The sequence below is a fragment of the Neurospora tetraspora genome, assembly GCF_033439725.1.
Source record: "Neurospora tetraspora strain CBS 560.94 chromosome Unknown B0H65scaffold_7, whole genome shotgun sequence".
Classification (NCBI taxonomy): domain Eukaryota; kingdom Fungi; phylum Ascomycota; class Sordariomycetes; order Sordariales; family Sordariaceae; genus Neurospora; species Neurospora tetraspora.
In genome coordinates, this window is record NW_026944389.1 from 175,248 (window position 1) to 187,330 (window position 12,083).

Here is a 12,083-nt window from a genome sequence, read left to right on the forward strand (position 1 = left end):
TCTCACGCGACTCGAGTCCTCTACACTTGGACTCCCCAACACTTCAACCCCTCAACCTCTAGACTCTTCAACACTTCAAGCCCTCAACCTCTAGACTCTTCAAACACCACGACGCCGCGAGACGTCTTTCAACATCAACAAACGACTCGAAGCCGAAATGCCTTCAATCGCCCATAGTCGCTCCCCGTCCGGGCCCTCTGCCTCATCTCCCACTCCCTTCCACGTAGCAATCATAGGTGGCGGCATAACCGGTATCAACCTCGCTCTTGGGCTCGAACGCCGTGGCATCCCCTACACAGTCTATGAGCGTTCCCCAGGTTTCCGCGAAATTGGTGCTGGCATCGGCTTCTCCCCCAACGCCGAACAAGCCATGAAGCTGCTCAATCCCGAAGTCTTCCCAGCTTACAAGCGCACCGCCAACCCGAATGGTGAAGACAAGTTCCAGTGGATCAATGGTCTTGCCGATGAGTTGCTGTACTCCCTTCCCGTGCCCGAGGACGGATTCCTGGGCTGCAAGAGATCCGAGATTCTGGAGGAGTGGGGGAAGCTCGTCCCGCCGCAAAACATGCAGTTCAACAAGATGGTAGAGGCAGTCCAAGAACCAGGTGACCAAGGATACGATCCCGAGGCCGGTGGAAAGATACTTCTCAGATTCACCGACGGCACCCACGTCAGCGTCGACCTCGTCATCGGGTGCGACGGCATCCGCTCTCGCCTGCGCAACCACATCCAGTCCCATCTCGACCCTTTTTCTATCCAACGTGTAGCAAAAGAGAGCTACACCCACAAATACTGCTACCGCACCCTAGTCCCCATGTCCCGTGCCGTGGAGGCCGTCGGTCAGCACCGTGCCTCGACAAGATTCATGTACAACGGCCCCGGCGCGCACATCATCACCTACCCCGTCGGCAACAACTCGGTTCTGAACATGCTCGCCGTCATCAGTGACCCCAACGAGTGGCCGGATGAGAAGAGACACGTTCTCCCCGGAACCAAGGAGGATATCCGCCAGGCGTTCAAGGGATGGCATCCAACCGCGCAAAAGCTCGCGGAACTGTTCCCGGAGGAGAAGGAGGGAGGAGGCGGACCGATTGTTAAGTGGGGCATCTTTGACACCTTCGACTTTCCTCTCCCGCAGTACTACTCCGGTCGAGTAGCAGTAGCCGGCGACGCGGCGCACGCCACAGGCCCGCATTTGGGAGCGGGAGGAGGGTTGGGGATCGAGGATGCGCTGGTTTTGGCGGAGTTGTTGGAGAAGGCGACCAAGCTTCAGGTTTGGAACGGCCCTGAATTGGACACGGGAAAGATCCTCGAGCAGGCACTTGATGTGTACAACCACCTCAGGTATGCTAGGACGCAGGCCGTAGTTTCCTGGACAAGGAAGGCGGTGGATTTGTTTCAGTGGAAGGATGAAGAGGTGGCAAAGGACGGGAAGAAGTTTGGAAAGCTAGTGACGGAGAAATTTCATTATGTGTGGTATGATTTGGATTTACAGGAGATGGTGAATATTGCGAGAGATATGCTAGAGATTGGGGTGGTTGAAAAGCCGATGGAGGATATGGGAATAACGGGGGACTGGGAGACGGTTATGGAAGCTCTTATGCGTGTCAATGTAACCAGGCTTGTGAGAAGGTGAGGGAGGAAACAGTGGAGGTGATTACTGTGTCTGACATTTCAGGATCACTTGGACTGGTAGACGCCCATGATGCCGTTGTCTTGTTGGTTGATAAGGGTTGTTTCCTTTCCTGCGGTTGACCTGCTTCTTGCTCTTGTGCTGTTAGATACTGCGCCCTGTAACACGCTGTAGGCTCGCTATAGCTTAGCGACACGGGTCATACACCAGGTACATCAACATGGACGGTTTCAGTCAGCTACCAGTAGTCAAATTAAATGACTCCCTGCTCTGATTCTTTTCCCGAATGCTTGGCGTTTTCCACTCAAACATCGCTGTTAGATGTTGCGCGCTATAACACGCTATAAGCTATATACACTAGCAAACATCAAACTCCAAACACCAGGCACCAAACATCATCACACTCTTGCTATGAAGCTCGCTTGGACTTGTATATCACCGTTCTTGTTGGATATAAGAATACCATCCTTGCCTGCTAAAAATCTGATTCCCTTCATGGTCCCATAATGACAGATGGTTTAACATCTTTGGGCGTTTTGGTCGCTAAAATGGGGAGTGTCTCGCGTGGGTTGAGGCCTTCCGCAACGCTCAAGAATCTTGCTACAATCTTCCTACCGCAAGTCAAGATCATCACAATGGTTCCCACCGGGGCAACTATTCCATTCACCACCACCGTGATCTCACCTGGCACAAGTGCCATTCACTTGACATGCCATCGCTAAGGTTCATTGGGGCTTTTCGTGGGATATCCCACATGTCTCTTCAGGTTCTATTCCCAAGGCTTGGCTATGCCTCCACCGAACTTCCCTTCACCACGCTCGAGGATGACCCTTCACTGTGTTGATTTTGGATTTGTTGAACTCACAATCGTTCCTTCACCGGGTCAAATATTCGTTTCGTTGGACCATATAAATATGCCGTCCCTACACCCGTTGCCCATCCGCAAAAATCTTCTTCCCATTACCCACCACCAACCTCAAGTAACTGATCTCGAAGAGCTCCTCTCCTGTTGTCTAACACGATCATCTTGAACGACACTTCTCAAACAAGTCATCCTCAGTCACCGCCAACCAGTCACAATGGCCCCAATCACTCAGAACGTTACCAACCAGATCGTCGACGCTCTGACGCCACTGCTGTCAACCGCCCCGGCAGTCACCAGTGGCACACCTACGGTCAACCTCAATGTGACCATCATCAACACCTCGGTCGAACCAACGACCACCGCCTCATCTTCGCTCATCGACTCCATGGTGAACTCCATCGTTTCATTCTGTGCAGGCCTTTCAAATATTTGGCTGGGCTTGGGTGGCGTCATCATGGTCATCGTATTTGTGGTCCGGTTCTGCAAGCAAAGAAAATGGCCCCAGACTCCCCAGGAAGAGCTCGTGGAGAGGCAATTGGATGTGGCCGAGAGAATGGAGAATGGACTACGCTCCATCGAGTCCAGCGTATATGACCATCACGATCTCCAAGCACGCCAGATGGATCTCCTCCTCAAGCACCACGGTGTCAAGGACCGGCCGTGCCTACACCCACGCTGGGAGTGTCATGCAAACACATGTCCACCCTCAAGGAGCAGAAGATACGATACTTGGGAATCGGAGCAGAGCTGGCCGGACTACGGAAGTCAGGAGAGCCTGATCCCTCACGGCCCCTATGAGCAATCGAAGCCGGATGTGGAACACCAGAGTGGTACGGACTTGAGGAGCGAGAAGAAGTTGGTTGACGTTCCTAGCGACTGGATTAGAGTGTCGGAGTCAGTTGTGGAAAACCAGAGCGTGACAGATTGGGGGAGTCACGAGAAGCTGGTTTGATTGGGAGGTCCCGAAGACCCAAGCTTATATGGGCTATACCATGCTACACTGAAGTTTAAATCAGCATGAAGGTTTTCATTTGTCAAGTAGTCAAATCCACCACGTTCGGGAACATCCTCCTACTAGGTACCCTGATTCCTCACGGTGATGAAAGGTTTCTGTGTTATTGCAGGCAGCTACATGTCCATGACTACCTAAGGTATGCAGCGTTGTCCTTCCTCTTGCTGGGTCACCCTTTCTCCGTTTGACCTGCACCCGCACAAGCGTTCTGCCTATCAAAGTAAACGAAATGAAACAATGCAATGAACCGACCATGAATGGAAACAAGCAGACATGTTGTAATGAAGTCAATAGATTGGACATGAAGTCATACACAAAGGATTGAGTTGCCATTAATTCTTGTGACACTACAATGCCCCAGACAACCGTCAGCTTCAATACTGTCTTCCAGAGACTTCACTCTTTTTTCCCCCTCGCCTCTAGATCTTCATCCTTTGACATTGCCAGCTAGAGGTATATAATCATCCATCCCTCCCCGCCTGCTTCTGCTGCTAGAGGTACTCAACTTACATCATCCCCATCACATCACTCCACTCCCTCACCGTCCGCAAAATGGATTCCTCCCAAACCACCACCCTCATCGCCGCGCTGGTCCAAGACCAACTACCCTACCTAATCAAACAGGTGATTTGGATTTTTGCCACCATCACGATGATGGGTTGGACTATGACCTATTTCCTCAACGACATTCACAACCTTCAAAAAGAGCAACTAGAGCAGCTAAACCTCATATCGATGACTTTGCGTACAAGCAGCGGCGCTCTGCCCGCACTCGAGTCGATGGTTGCCTTACACAAAGAGATACGGCCCGACACAGAGAGACGACGGAATTATTAAGGGAGATTACAGCTAGACAAGAGAGAATTGTCGTCGTACTGGAGAAAGAGGCCACGTGCTTGGAGGTGCTGCTGACAAAGCTGGATATGGCGGAGGGGGGGAGGACATCGCTGTCTCTTGCTGACCTATCGGATTAAGAAGGCAAGGCGCCCAAGGGCAATGCGCTGCTCATGAACAAGGAACTCAACAGGGACAGAGACCGGAGCAGGGTCCGAGAATCACAGCGTGCTACGGCGTTCCTGGGATGGCTCTGTATCGAGCTGCACACGGGACCGGAGTACGGGAAAGTAGCGCTGATGGAGAAGACTCCAGCGCAGCAGATGCACAGGGCCGGTAAAGAAGATTGTATCAATCCTTTTGGGAGGAGCTGCACCGACGACACTCGGCCATGTAAGTCGCTCCTTCCTCGTGTTCTGATGTACACCTGCACGCAAAGGGAAGTCATGGCATTTCTAATCCGTTCCTGCTTTTGTAGTAAACATAGAAGAGAAGAGGTAGGGGGTTGCAATTGGTTAGAGGGGTGGCAAGGTCATGCATGGGAGACTTAGTAGGCGCAGGGCATAGGATTCTCTCTCAGTGGTGTAGGGTACGTTAGGGGAGCATGGGGAGTGACATCAAAGCAGTTATGATAATAAACGAATATGGACACAGTTTGCACCGAACATCTCAGCTTGATTAGGTAGAGAACGCTGTGACAGAGCCCTGATATGTTCTCCATGCTTTGGTGCAGATTCCAGTCCAGATTCCTGCAGTGCCATGGCCTCCCTGGCACCCCGGCCGTGCCTCCACCCACGCCGGATTTCACCATTTTAAATGCCGGCCGTCATTCAACGGGACGTGTGATCTTTTTGAACAGTGAAAGGCGGATCTGAAAGACAACAGCAACTGGCGAGACGGGGTAGGGCCGCCAGGAGAAGCTGCCATGATTCATGTCACAGTCAAATTACCTAGAGGTAGTCAGGTAGCTTTCGAGTAGCCCAATCTACCACATTCGGGAATATTCTCCCACTGCGTTGTTTTTAACTGTAATGAAAGCGTTTTGTGTACCTAGTTGACATAGGGAGCTACGATGTCCATTACCTAGGCCAAAGATGCCGTTAGTCCTTCCCTTTGCAGGTCACTCCTTCTCCCTTTGGGCTGCACCTGCACAAACGGTCTGACCGTTGAAGTAAACGAAGTGAATAAACACAAATGGGGGTAGTACGGTGAACATTGAACCCAATGGATTGATGGGAAGACCGTAAAGCGAGCCTCGCATATCATGATACCATAGTTACCTAGAATGCCCCAGACAACACTTGCTCTCACATGCACTCCAAAGCCTTCCCCCTTCCTTTGCGGTCCAATTTTTCATGCTTTGACATGGCCAGATATATACCTAGCCAGCCCTCTTCCCTCATATCTACTACCCTTACCACTCAGTCCACTTCAACTCCATTGCTCTACTCCAAGGACCAGGGTCGACCATCGCCTGTATCAATCTCAAGACCACTAGACCTCCAGAGACCAACCCACCATCAACCTTTACTACATCGTTATATCGCCTGCAATGGATATAATGGATATTGCCATAATCGCTGCATTTTCATTCATTACCTTATGCATCGCCGTGTGGTTCCTGCCAGAACCCAACCTCTCCGGCATCGCCGCCCTCATCATCGGTGTCGGTTGGAGCATCACCTTCATCTTGTGGGGGGTTATCGCACTTCAACAAGAACAACTAGATGAGCAACAGGGTACCAAGTTGACGGCGGGCAGGATTGAGGAGTATGCAGCTGAGTACCAAACTCTAGCTAGGCAGACGTTTGACCTGAACAAGGAAATGCTTGTCTTGCAGAAGGAGATGCTTTCCCAGAACAAGGAGATGCTAGTTCTTCAGAAGCAGATGTTTGACATTCAGAAGGCAACGCATGCCCAGAACAAGGAGATGCTTGTCTCGCAGAAGGAGATGCTTTCTCAGAACAAGGACATGCTGGAAAAGAATAAGGAGATGCTAGGTCTTCAGAAGCAGATGTTTGACATTCAGAAGGCCACGTATGCCCACAACAAGGAGATGCTTACCCAAAACAAAGAGATGGTTGCCCTACAGAGACGGTTGGTGCCGGCAACGGAGATGGGTGCGACTAGAGGTACACAGGAGAGGATTGCGACTATACTGCATATACAGGCCGGGCAGATGGACGTGGCGCTGAAGAAGATGGGTGTGGATGATGCGAAGAGGCCCTGGGTGCCTCCTAGACGCTAGACCTAGAAGGTAAAGCAAGGCAAGGCACTCGAGGACAAGGACCGGAGAACGCAGTGCAAAGACCGGCACACTCGTTTTGGATGGATCCTGGAGGTACATGTACCTCTAATCTAGGTGCACCCGAGACCGAAATACCGGGTCCAGCCGGTGGTACTGAAGGGGAATAAGACTCATCGGATTTATCCTCTTCATGGTCTTCTACGACTACCTCCTCCGGCCTCCGAGTCTTCGGCGAGGGGTCAACTTCTATAACCAGCGTTAGAGATAACTCAACCTGCACCAAACGCACTCTCCCTTGCCCTGTAAGTCGCTCCTTATCCCTTTGACTTGAACCTGAACGGAAGGTGAAGACGTCGCTAATACGTTCCTGCTTGTGCTAGAACAGTAGGGGTAGTGGGGGCAAATTGCCTCGGAGCAATGGGGCGGCCGAACATCGAAGACTTCAATGTGGGTGGCTGGTTATGGAATTCTTCTAGGAGACATTAGGAAAACATTGGGAGGTAAAGCAGTCATGTTAATACACCTAATATGGACACAAACCGCAACGCACACTTGAATTTGATTGAAAACGCTGCGGCATAACCGTGATTTGTCTTGCTTTCGTAGACATGAGATTCCAGTCCATAATCCTCCACTACCACACCGCGTTCCAGTCCCACGTGCTTCCCTCCAATAAAGGCAGGCTCTGTGGTTGCTCCCATTCCCCTTGCCCCCATTCCCAAGGAGTATCGGGAGTAGAGGTGGCGGAGACAGTAGAGCTAGCGTCATCGCCATAGACCGATTCCTCCTTGTCCGCCTCATAGTCCTCATCCTCCTTTCCCTCCACCAAATCACCAGCATCCAGAAGACTCTCAATCTCCGTTGTTGCCGTACTGCCCCAGGCAGGCGCGTTGTCCTTGCCCGTGAAATCAGGAAGCAGCCCTTGGTGAGGCCGATTCTTCTTCTTGTTCTCAGCTTTGGGAATGAGGTCGAGGAAACCATCCAACTTGACCTCAATCTTCTCAAACCCCTCCCTCATCTCCTTCCTCTCCTTTTTCCTCCTCTTCCTCTTTCCCTCCACGTTCCTTCCCTCCTTCATTGCCTTCACCATAGTGATAAGGGCCTCCTTCACTCCATCCTCCATCCCACCTGCATTGATCTTCGTTTCTACCCTCCCCAAGCACTCCCTCGTCAGCCTCGCCTCCTGCACAAGCAGAGACCGGAAGGCTCGCGTCTCAGCCTTTTCGATCTTCTTCTCTAGCTTTTCAGCAGCCTCTTCTCGACGCCTCTTTCTCCACGTCAATATTGCAATAATAAGGACAACGGCGGAGGGGACGGTGACTACGAAAAAGTAGACGATGGTTGAGAGCGATGAGAAGAAATTGATCGCGGAGTTGTAGGGCTCTGAGATCCACGAGGATGGTACCGATGAGGTAGTTGTTGCCTCTGGTGGTTAGGAATAGGAAGTGGTGGTGCTTGGTTCCGCTTGACGGCGGATGACTTTGACCATTGTAGAGGTCATTATGGTCGAGATGGTGGTGACTGCATTGTCTACCATGGTTTCGGTGTGAGGGTTGGCGCTTGTGGTGATAGTTGCCATTGTTTTGGAAGTCGGGCTCTTCTTGGAGAGAAGATCTGTGTTTGCTGGTTGTGTCGGATTGAGTCCTTCTGCGTGATGAATTCACCGGTGGTGGGTAACGGAGAGGAGATTTGGTGGGATTGGTAACTGGAGGCAAAAGCGGCATACTTATATCTATTGAAATTATAATATTCTACGCAGTGAAGGGTCCGTATAGTTCAGAAATCAAGGTCGTGTAGAGGAAACTCCACCATAACCTTGCTGGCGGCATGTTGGTGAATGGGTGCCCGTTGTGCGAGAGGGAGTGAATGGTAAAGAAGAGACAAAACGGGACCTTGAGAAGGGGGAAATACGTAGGTACCTGTAGTGATGATAATACACCGACGATGGACATAGTATGCACCGGACACTTCAATTTGACTGGAGACCTCTGTGACAAGCTCGTGATATGATTTGCTTTTATGGAAATTCCGGGCAGTCTATAATCCTCTATTACCTCTATTATTTCTCCCATGGCTTTTTGTGGTCCTCCCAATCCCCTTCGTCTACTATAATCCGATTTTCCACTAGATCCCCGCCCCAAGATGTAGGAGTAGTAGAGGAAGAGGCAGTAGAGGTAGAGCCATCCTACTTCAGTAAACCAGCAAGAATCACCTTAAGAGCGTGAAACCGCTTGTTCTCATCCAAATGATAGTCGAGCATCCAATCCACCATGTGCTCGATCGCCCCGATCCTCGTTTCCACTCCCTCTAAGGCCACTCTGAACACCCCCTCCAACCCCTGGACCACCGTCACCATCCTCTCCATGCCGTTGATGAGCTTCTCAGAATCCTGCATCCTCGACTCAAGCCTTTCAACGCATTGACACAACACCTTCTTATCCTCCTTTAAGGCCTTGTTGTCCTGTAGTACGGATCCGAGGAGCTCAACCATCTTGTTGATTCCCTCAGTCTGTTGAATCCGATGGTCTCGTGCCTCCGCCTTCTCTTTCTCGTCATCTCGCTGCTTTGCCAGCACCAGTCCCATCAGCTCCACCATCTTGTTGATTCCTTCGGTCTGTTGAATCTGAAGGTGTCGCGTCTCCTCTTTCCACTTCTGTTCTTCCAGCTGCTTAGCAAGCGCTTCTCTTCGCCTTTGGAATATTAGGAAGATTCCAATGATTTGGTTGTAGCCGAGCGGGACGGTGTAGAAAATCATGTATAGAATGTTGGCAACCGAGGCGATGAAAGAGGTACCAGAGTAGTACGGCTCTGACACCCATGGCTTTGGTGCGGGTGAGGACTCTGAGGAGTCAGAGGAGGCACTGGTTGTCGTTGATGGTTCTAGGAGGTGGCCGGTGGTGGTGGCGGTGGGTGTGGGGGTGGGCGCCGACTGAATGAATGTGATCACGGTCGAGACAATTGTGGTGACGGCAGTAAAGGCGGTGGCAGCCATGGTCTTGGGCTTGGTAGTTGCAGTGGTAAAGCTAGTTGGCGTCGGGATCGGTTGGGACGCTGAAGACATCTTGGGTACGGAATTTGTGCCTGCTTGTAGTTTCCGACTGAGTGAGTGCTTGTGGGTGGTGGTGGTGGATAATGGAAAGCAGAATTTGTGCGATGCGTAACGGGAGTTAAAGGCGGAATATTTATAGGTAGTTATGAAATTTGTGAACTTCTACCCAGTGAATGGTTCACAGTAGGTCGTACATTGGTGAAGGGTTTCGTATAATCCAGAAATCAAGGTTGTGAAGAGGTATCTACCTCTTTACCATTCACTCCCACTCGCACAATACCCATTTACCCATCTAATCTTTGAAAGATGGACACAGCATGGACACTTCAATTGGACTGGAGACCTCTGTAACAAAGCCGTGATATGTTTTGCTTCTATGGACATGAGAGGACAGTCTATAGAGGTAATCTTGTACTACCATGGGTTCTGATCCTCCGCTTCAGCAAAGTCCCAAGGGGTAGGAGCAGTAGAAGTAGTAGATGCAGCGTCATCTTCGCCATGCATCCCGTCCGATTCCTCCTCCTCTTCCTCTCCATCCTCCTCCTCCTCTCCATCCTCCTCCTCCCACTCCTCCGAGCCGGCATCAATCGGATCCTCAATTTCCATCGTTGTCTCGCTTTCCCAGTCAGGCGCCCCCACCTCCTGCTTGAGCGATTTAGGAAGTATCGCCAGCTGCTCAGAATGATTTTTGCAATAGTAGAGCACCCAATCAACCATATTCTCAACCCAATAGATGGTGTACTCAATCCTTCTCATCTTCCGTTCCACCCTCTTCATACCCTCGATCATGCCCTGGGGCTCTCTCGCCGGTTCGCTCGTTACCGGATTCGCCTCCTTCATTACATCCTTGAATCCCTCCTTGACACCCTCCTTTACTGCCTCCGTCATCGCCTGACTCGCCTCCGTCAACGAACCCTTGATGCCCTCCTTAGTGCCCTTCTCAACTGCCTCCGTGATTCCTTCCTGCATCGCCTTATTCTCCTCCTTCATTTCCTTCATTCCCGTCTCAAGCCTTTCAACGGTTCGCCTCAACACCGTATTATCAGTCTCAACCCTCTCAAGGCGTTGACTCAACCCCTTGTTGTCCTCCTTCAAGGCCTTGTTATCCTCCACCATCGTTCCCATGAGCTCCGCCATCTTGTTCATTCGCTCGGTCTGTGATTCCATGAGCACCACCATCCTGTTGATGCCCTCGGTCATTTGAATTCGATGGCTTCTTTCTTCGGCTTCTTTGGCAAGTGCCTCTCTTTGCCTTCGGAACATTAGGAAGAGTTCAAGGATGCCACAAACGCCGCGCGGGATGGTGTACACAAACATGTACAAAATGTTTGCAATCGAGGCGAAGAAGGAGGTGCCGGAGTAGTAAGGTTCTGGCACGAATAGGCCTGGTCCGGATGACTGGCTGGCTGTTTCCGATGGTTCTGGAAGGGGGACAGTGGTGGTGGGTCTGGGCGTGGGCATTTGTTGGACAATTGTGGCCATAGTCGAGACAACCGTGAGAGCTGTGGTAGCCATGGTTACGGGAGACATCTCAGGCACGGGATTTGTGCTTGCTTGCGATTTCTCGGTGAGTGCTTGTGGGTGCACGGGGTGGTGATGGATAATGGAAAGGAAAGTTTTTGCAATGAGTAACGGGAGGCAGAGTTAAAATATTTATAACCATCAAAATTGTGAAGTTCTACCAAGTGAAGGGTTCATGGTGGGTTGTACATCGTATTGGTAAAGGGGTCCGGATAGTCCAGAGCCTCCACTTAAACCTTGAGGGCGGCATGTTGGTGGATGGAAGTTATTCTTGGCGGAGCTCAAGAGACAGTGAATGGTAAAGAGGAGAAGAAAAGGGACCTTGGGATTGGGGGAAAGACCTTCCTTATATACCCACGGGACAGTCCATCAAGTTTGGTGTGGAGAGTTTCCCATCAAGCAAGCAACATGTGGAAGTCACTGCGACGGGCGCCCATTCATGGGTTTCCCCTTTACCGGCACTCCCTTCCCAGGCATTTTCGCTGCCCTTGTTTCTGTTTCTCATCTTCCGCTCTTCTCCAGACACAAGCACTTTTCTGCTGCCGCCTTTTCCAACCTCCAACACAAAACATACCTGCCTGCTGCCTCTATGCTTGATGTCCACTATCCCACAAACGAACACGCCACAAAGGTTTGGCACCTGGTAAACAAGCATGGTGTTGAAAACGCCGAATCCCTTCTCATCTTCACAAACCCCTTCATCCACGTGACCAGTCCAGGAAACACGCTGGCATCAAGCGATATAGATGGGGCTACAGATACCTCTATCCAAGATCGAACTTCCGAGAAACGTACCAGACGAACAGCTCACAACATAAGCGACTTCCATGTTCCAAACTCCAACCTCTTCACATCATCCCATCACCTGACACCACAAACCCAAGGTATAATTCCTACTATCTAAACAATATCATCAACATC

The 12,083-nt window shown here is 51.0% G+C and overlaps 5 protein-coding genes across 5 annotated transcripts; 3 read left to right on the plus strand and 2 right to left on the minus strand.

Annotated features, from left to right (window-relative positions):
• Nucleotides 1-115: 115 nt before the first annotated feature.
• B0H65DRAFT_541667 (FAD/NAD(P)-binding domain-containing protein) lies at nucleotides 116-1,881 on the plus strand (the record flags this gene model as incomplete). The annotated part of the gene is given in 3 exon segments (XM_062829177.1): nucleotides 116-1,344; nucleotides 1,354-1,612; nucleotides 1,819-1,881. Coding segments are annotated over 3 exon segments (1,509 nt in total). The 5' UTR covers nucleotides 116-157.
• An 831-nt stretch (nucleotides 1,882-2,712) lies between these two features.
• Nucleotides 2,713-3,519, plus strand: B0H65DRAFT_511124 (uncharacterized protein; the record flags this gene model as incomplete). The annotated part of the gene is made up of 2 exons (XM_062828457.1): nucleotides 2,713-3,430; nucleotides 3,458-3,519. The coding sequence occupies 2 exons, from the start codon at nucleotides 2,713-2,715 to the stop codon at nucleotides 3,517-3,519; spliced, it is 780 nt and encodes a 259-aa protein (XP_062678097.1).
• A 2,386-nt stretch (nucleotides 3,520-5,905) lies between these two features.
• B0H65DRAFT_433113 (uncharacterized protein) lies at nucleotides 5,906-6,592 on the plus strand (the record flags this gene model as incomplete). Its single annotated transcript, XM_062825044.1, has 1 exon — nucleotides 5,906-6,592. One exon carries the CDS (start codon nucleotides 5,906-5,908, stop codon nucleotides 6,590-6,592), a length of 687 nt encoding a protein of 228 aa, XP_062678098.1.
• Nucleotides 6,593-7,226: 634 nt separating this feature from the next.
• Nucleotides 7,227-8,129, minus strand: B0H65DRAFT_511125 (uncharacterized protein; the record flags this gene model as incomplete). The annotated part of the gene is made up of 2 exons (XM_062828458.1): nucleotides 7,227-8,017; nucleotides 8,063-8,129. The coding sequence occupies 2 exons, from the start codon at nucleotides 8,127-8,129 to the stop codon at nucleotides 7,227-7,229; spliced, it is 858 nt and encodes a 285-aa protein (XP_062678099.1).
• A 522-nt stretch (nucleotides 8,130-8,651) lies between these two features.
• On the minus strand, nucleotides 8,652-11,433 carry B0H65DRAFT_579458 (uncharacterized protein; the record flags this gene model as incomplete). The annotated part of the gene is made up of 3 exons (XM_062830763.1): nucleotides 10,464-11,433; nucleotides 8,805-8,993; nucleotides 8,652-8,777 (listed from the first exon to the last, which is right to left on the minus strand). Exons 1-3 carry the CDS (start codon nucleotides 11,169-11,171, stop codon nucleotides 8,652-8,654), a joined length of 1,023 nt encoding a protein of 340 aa, XP_062678100.1. The 5' UTR covers nucleotides 11,172-11,433.
• Between the last annotated feature and the right edge of the window lie 650 nt (nucleotides 11,434-12,083).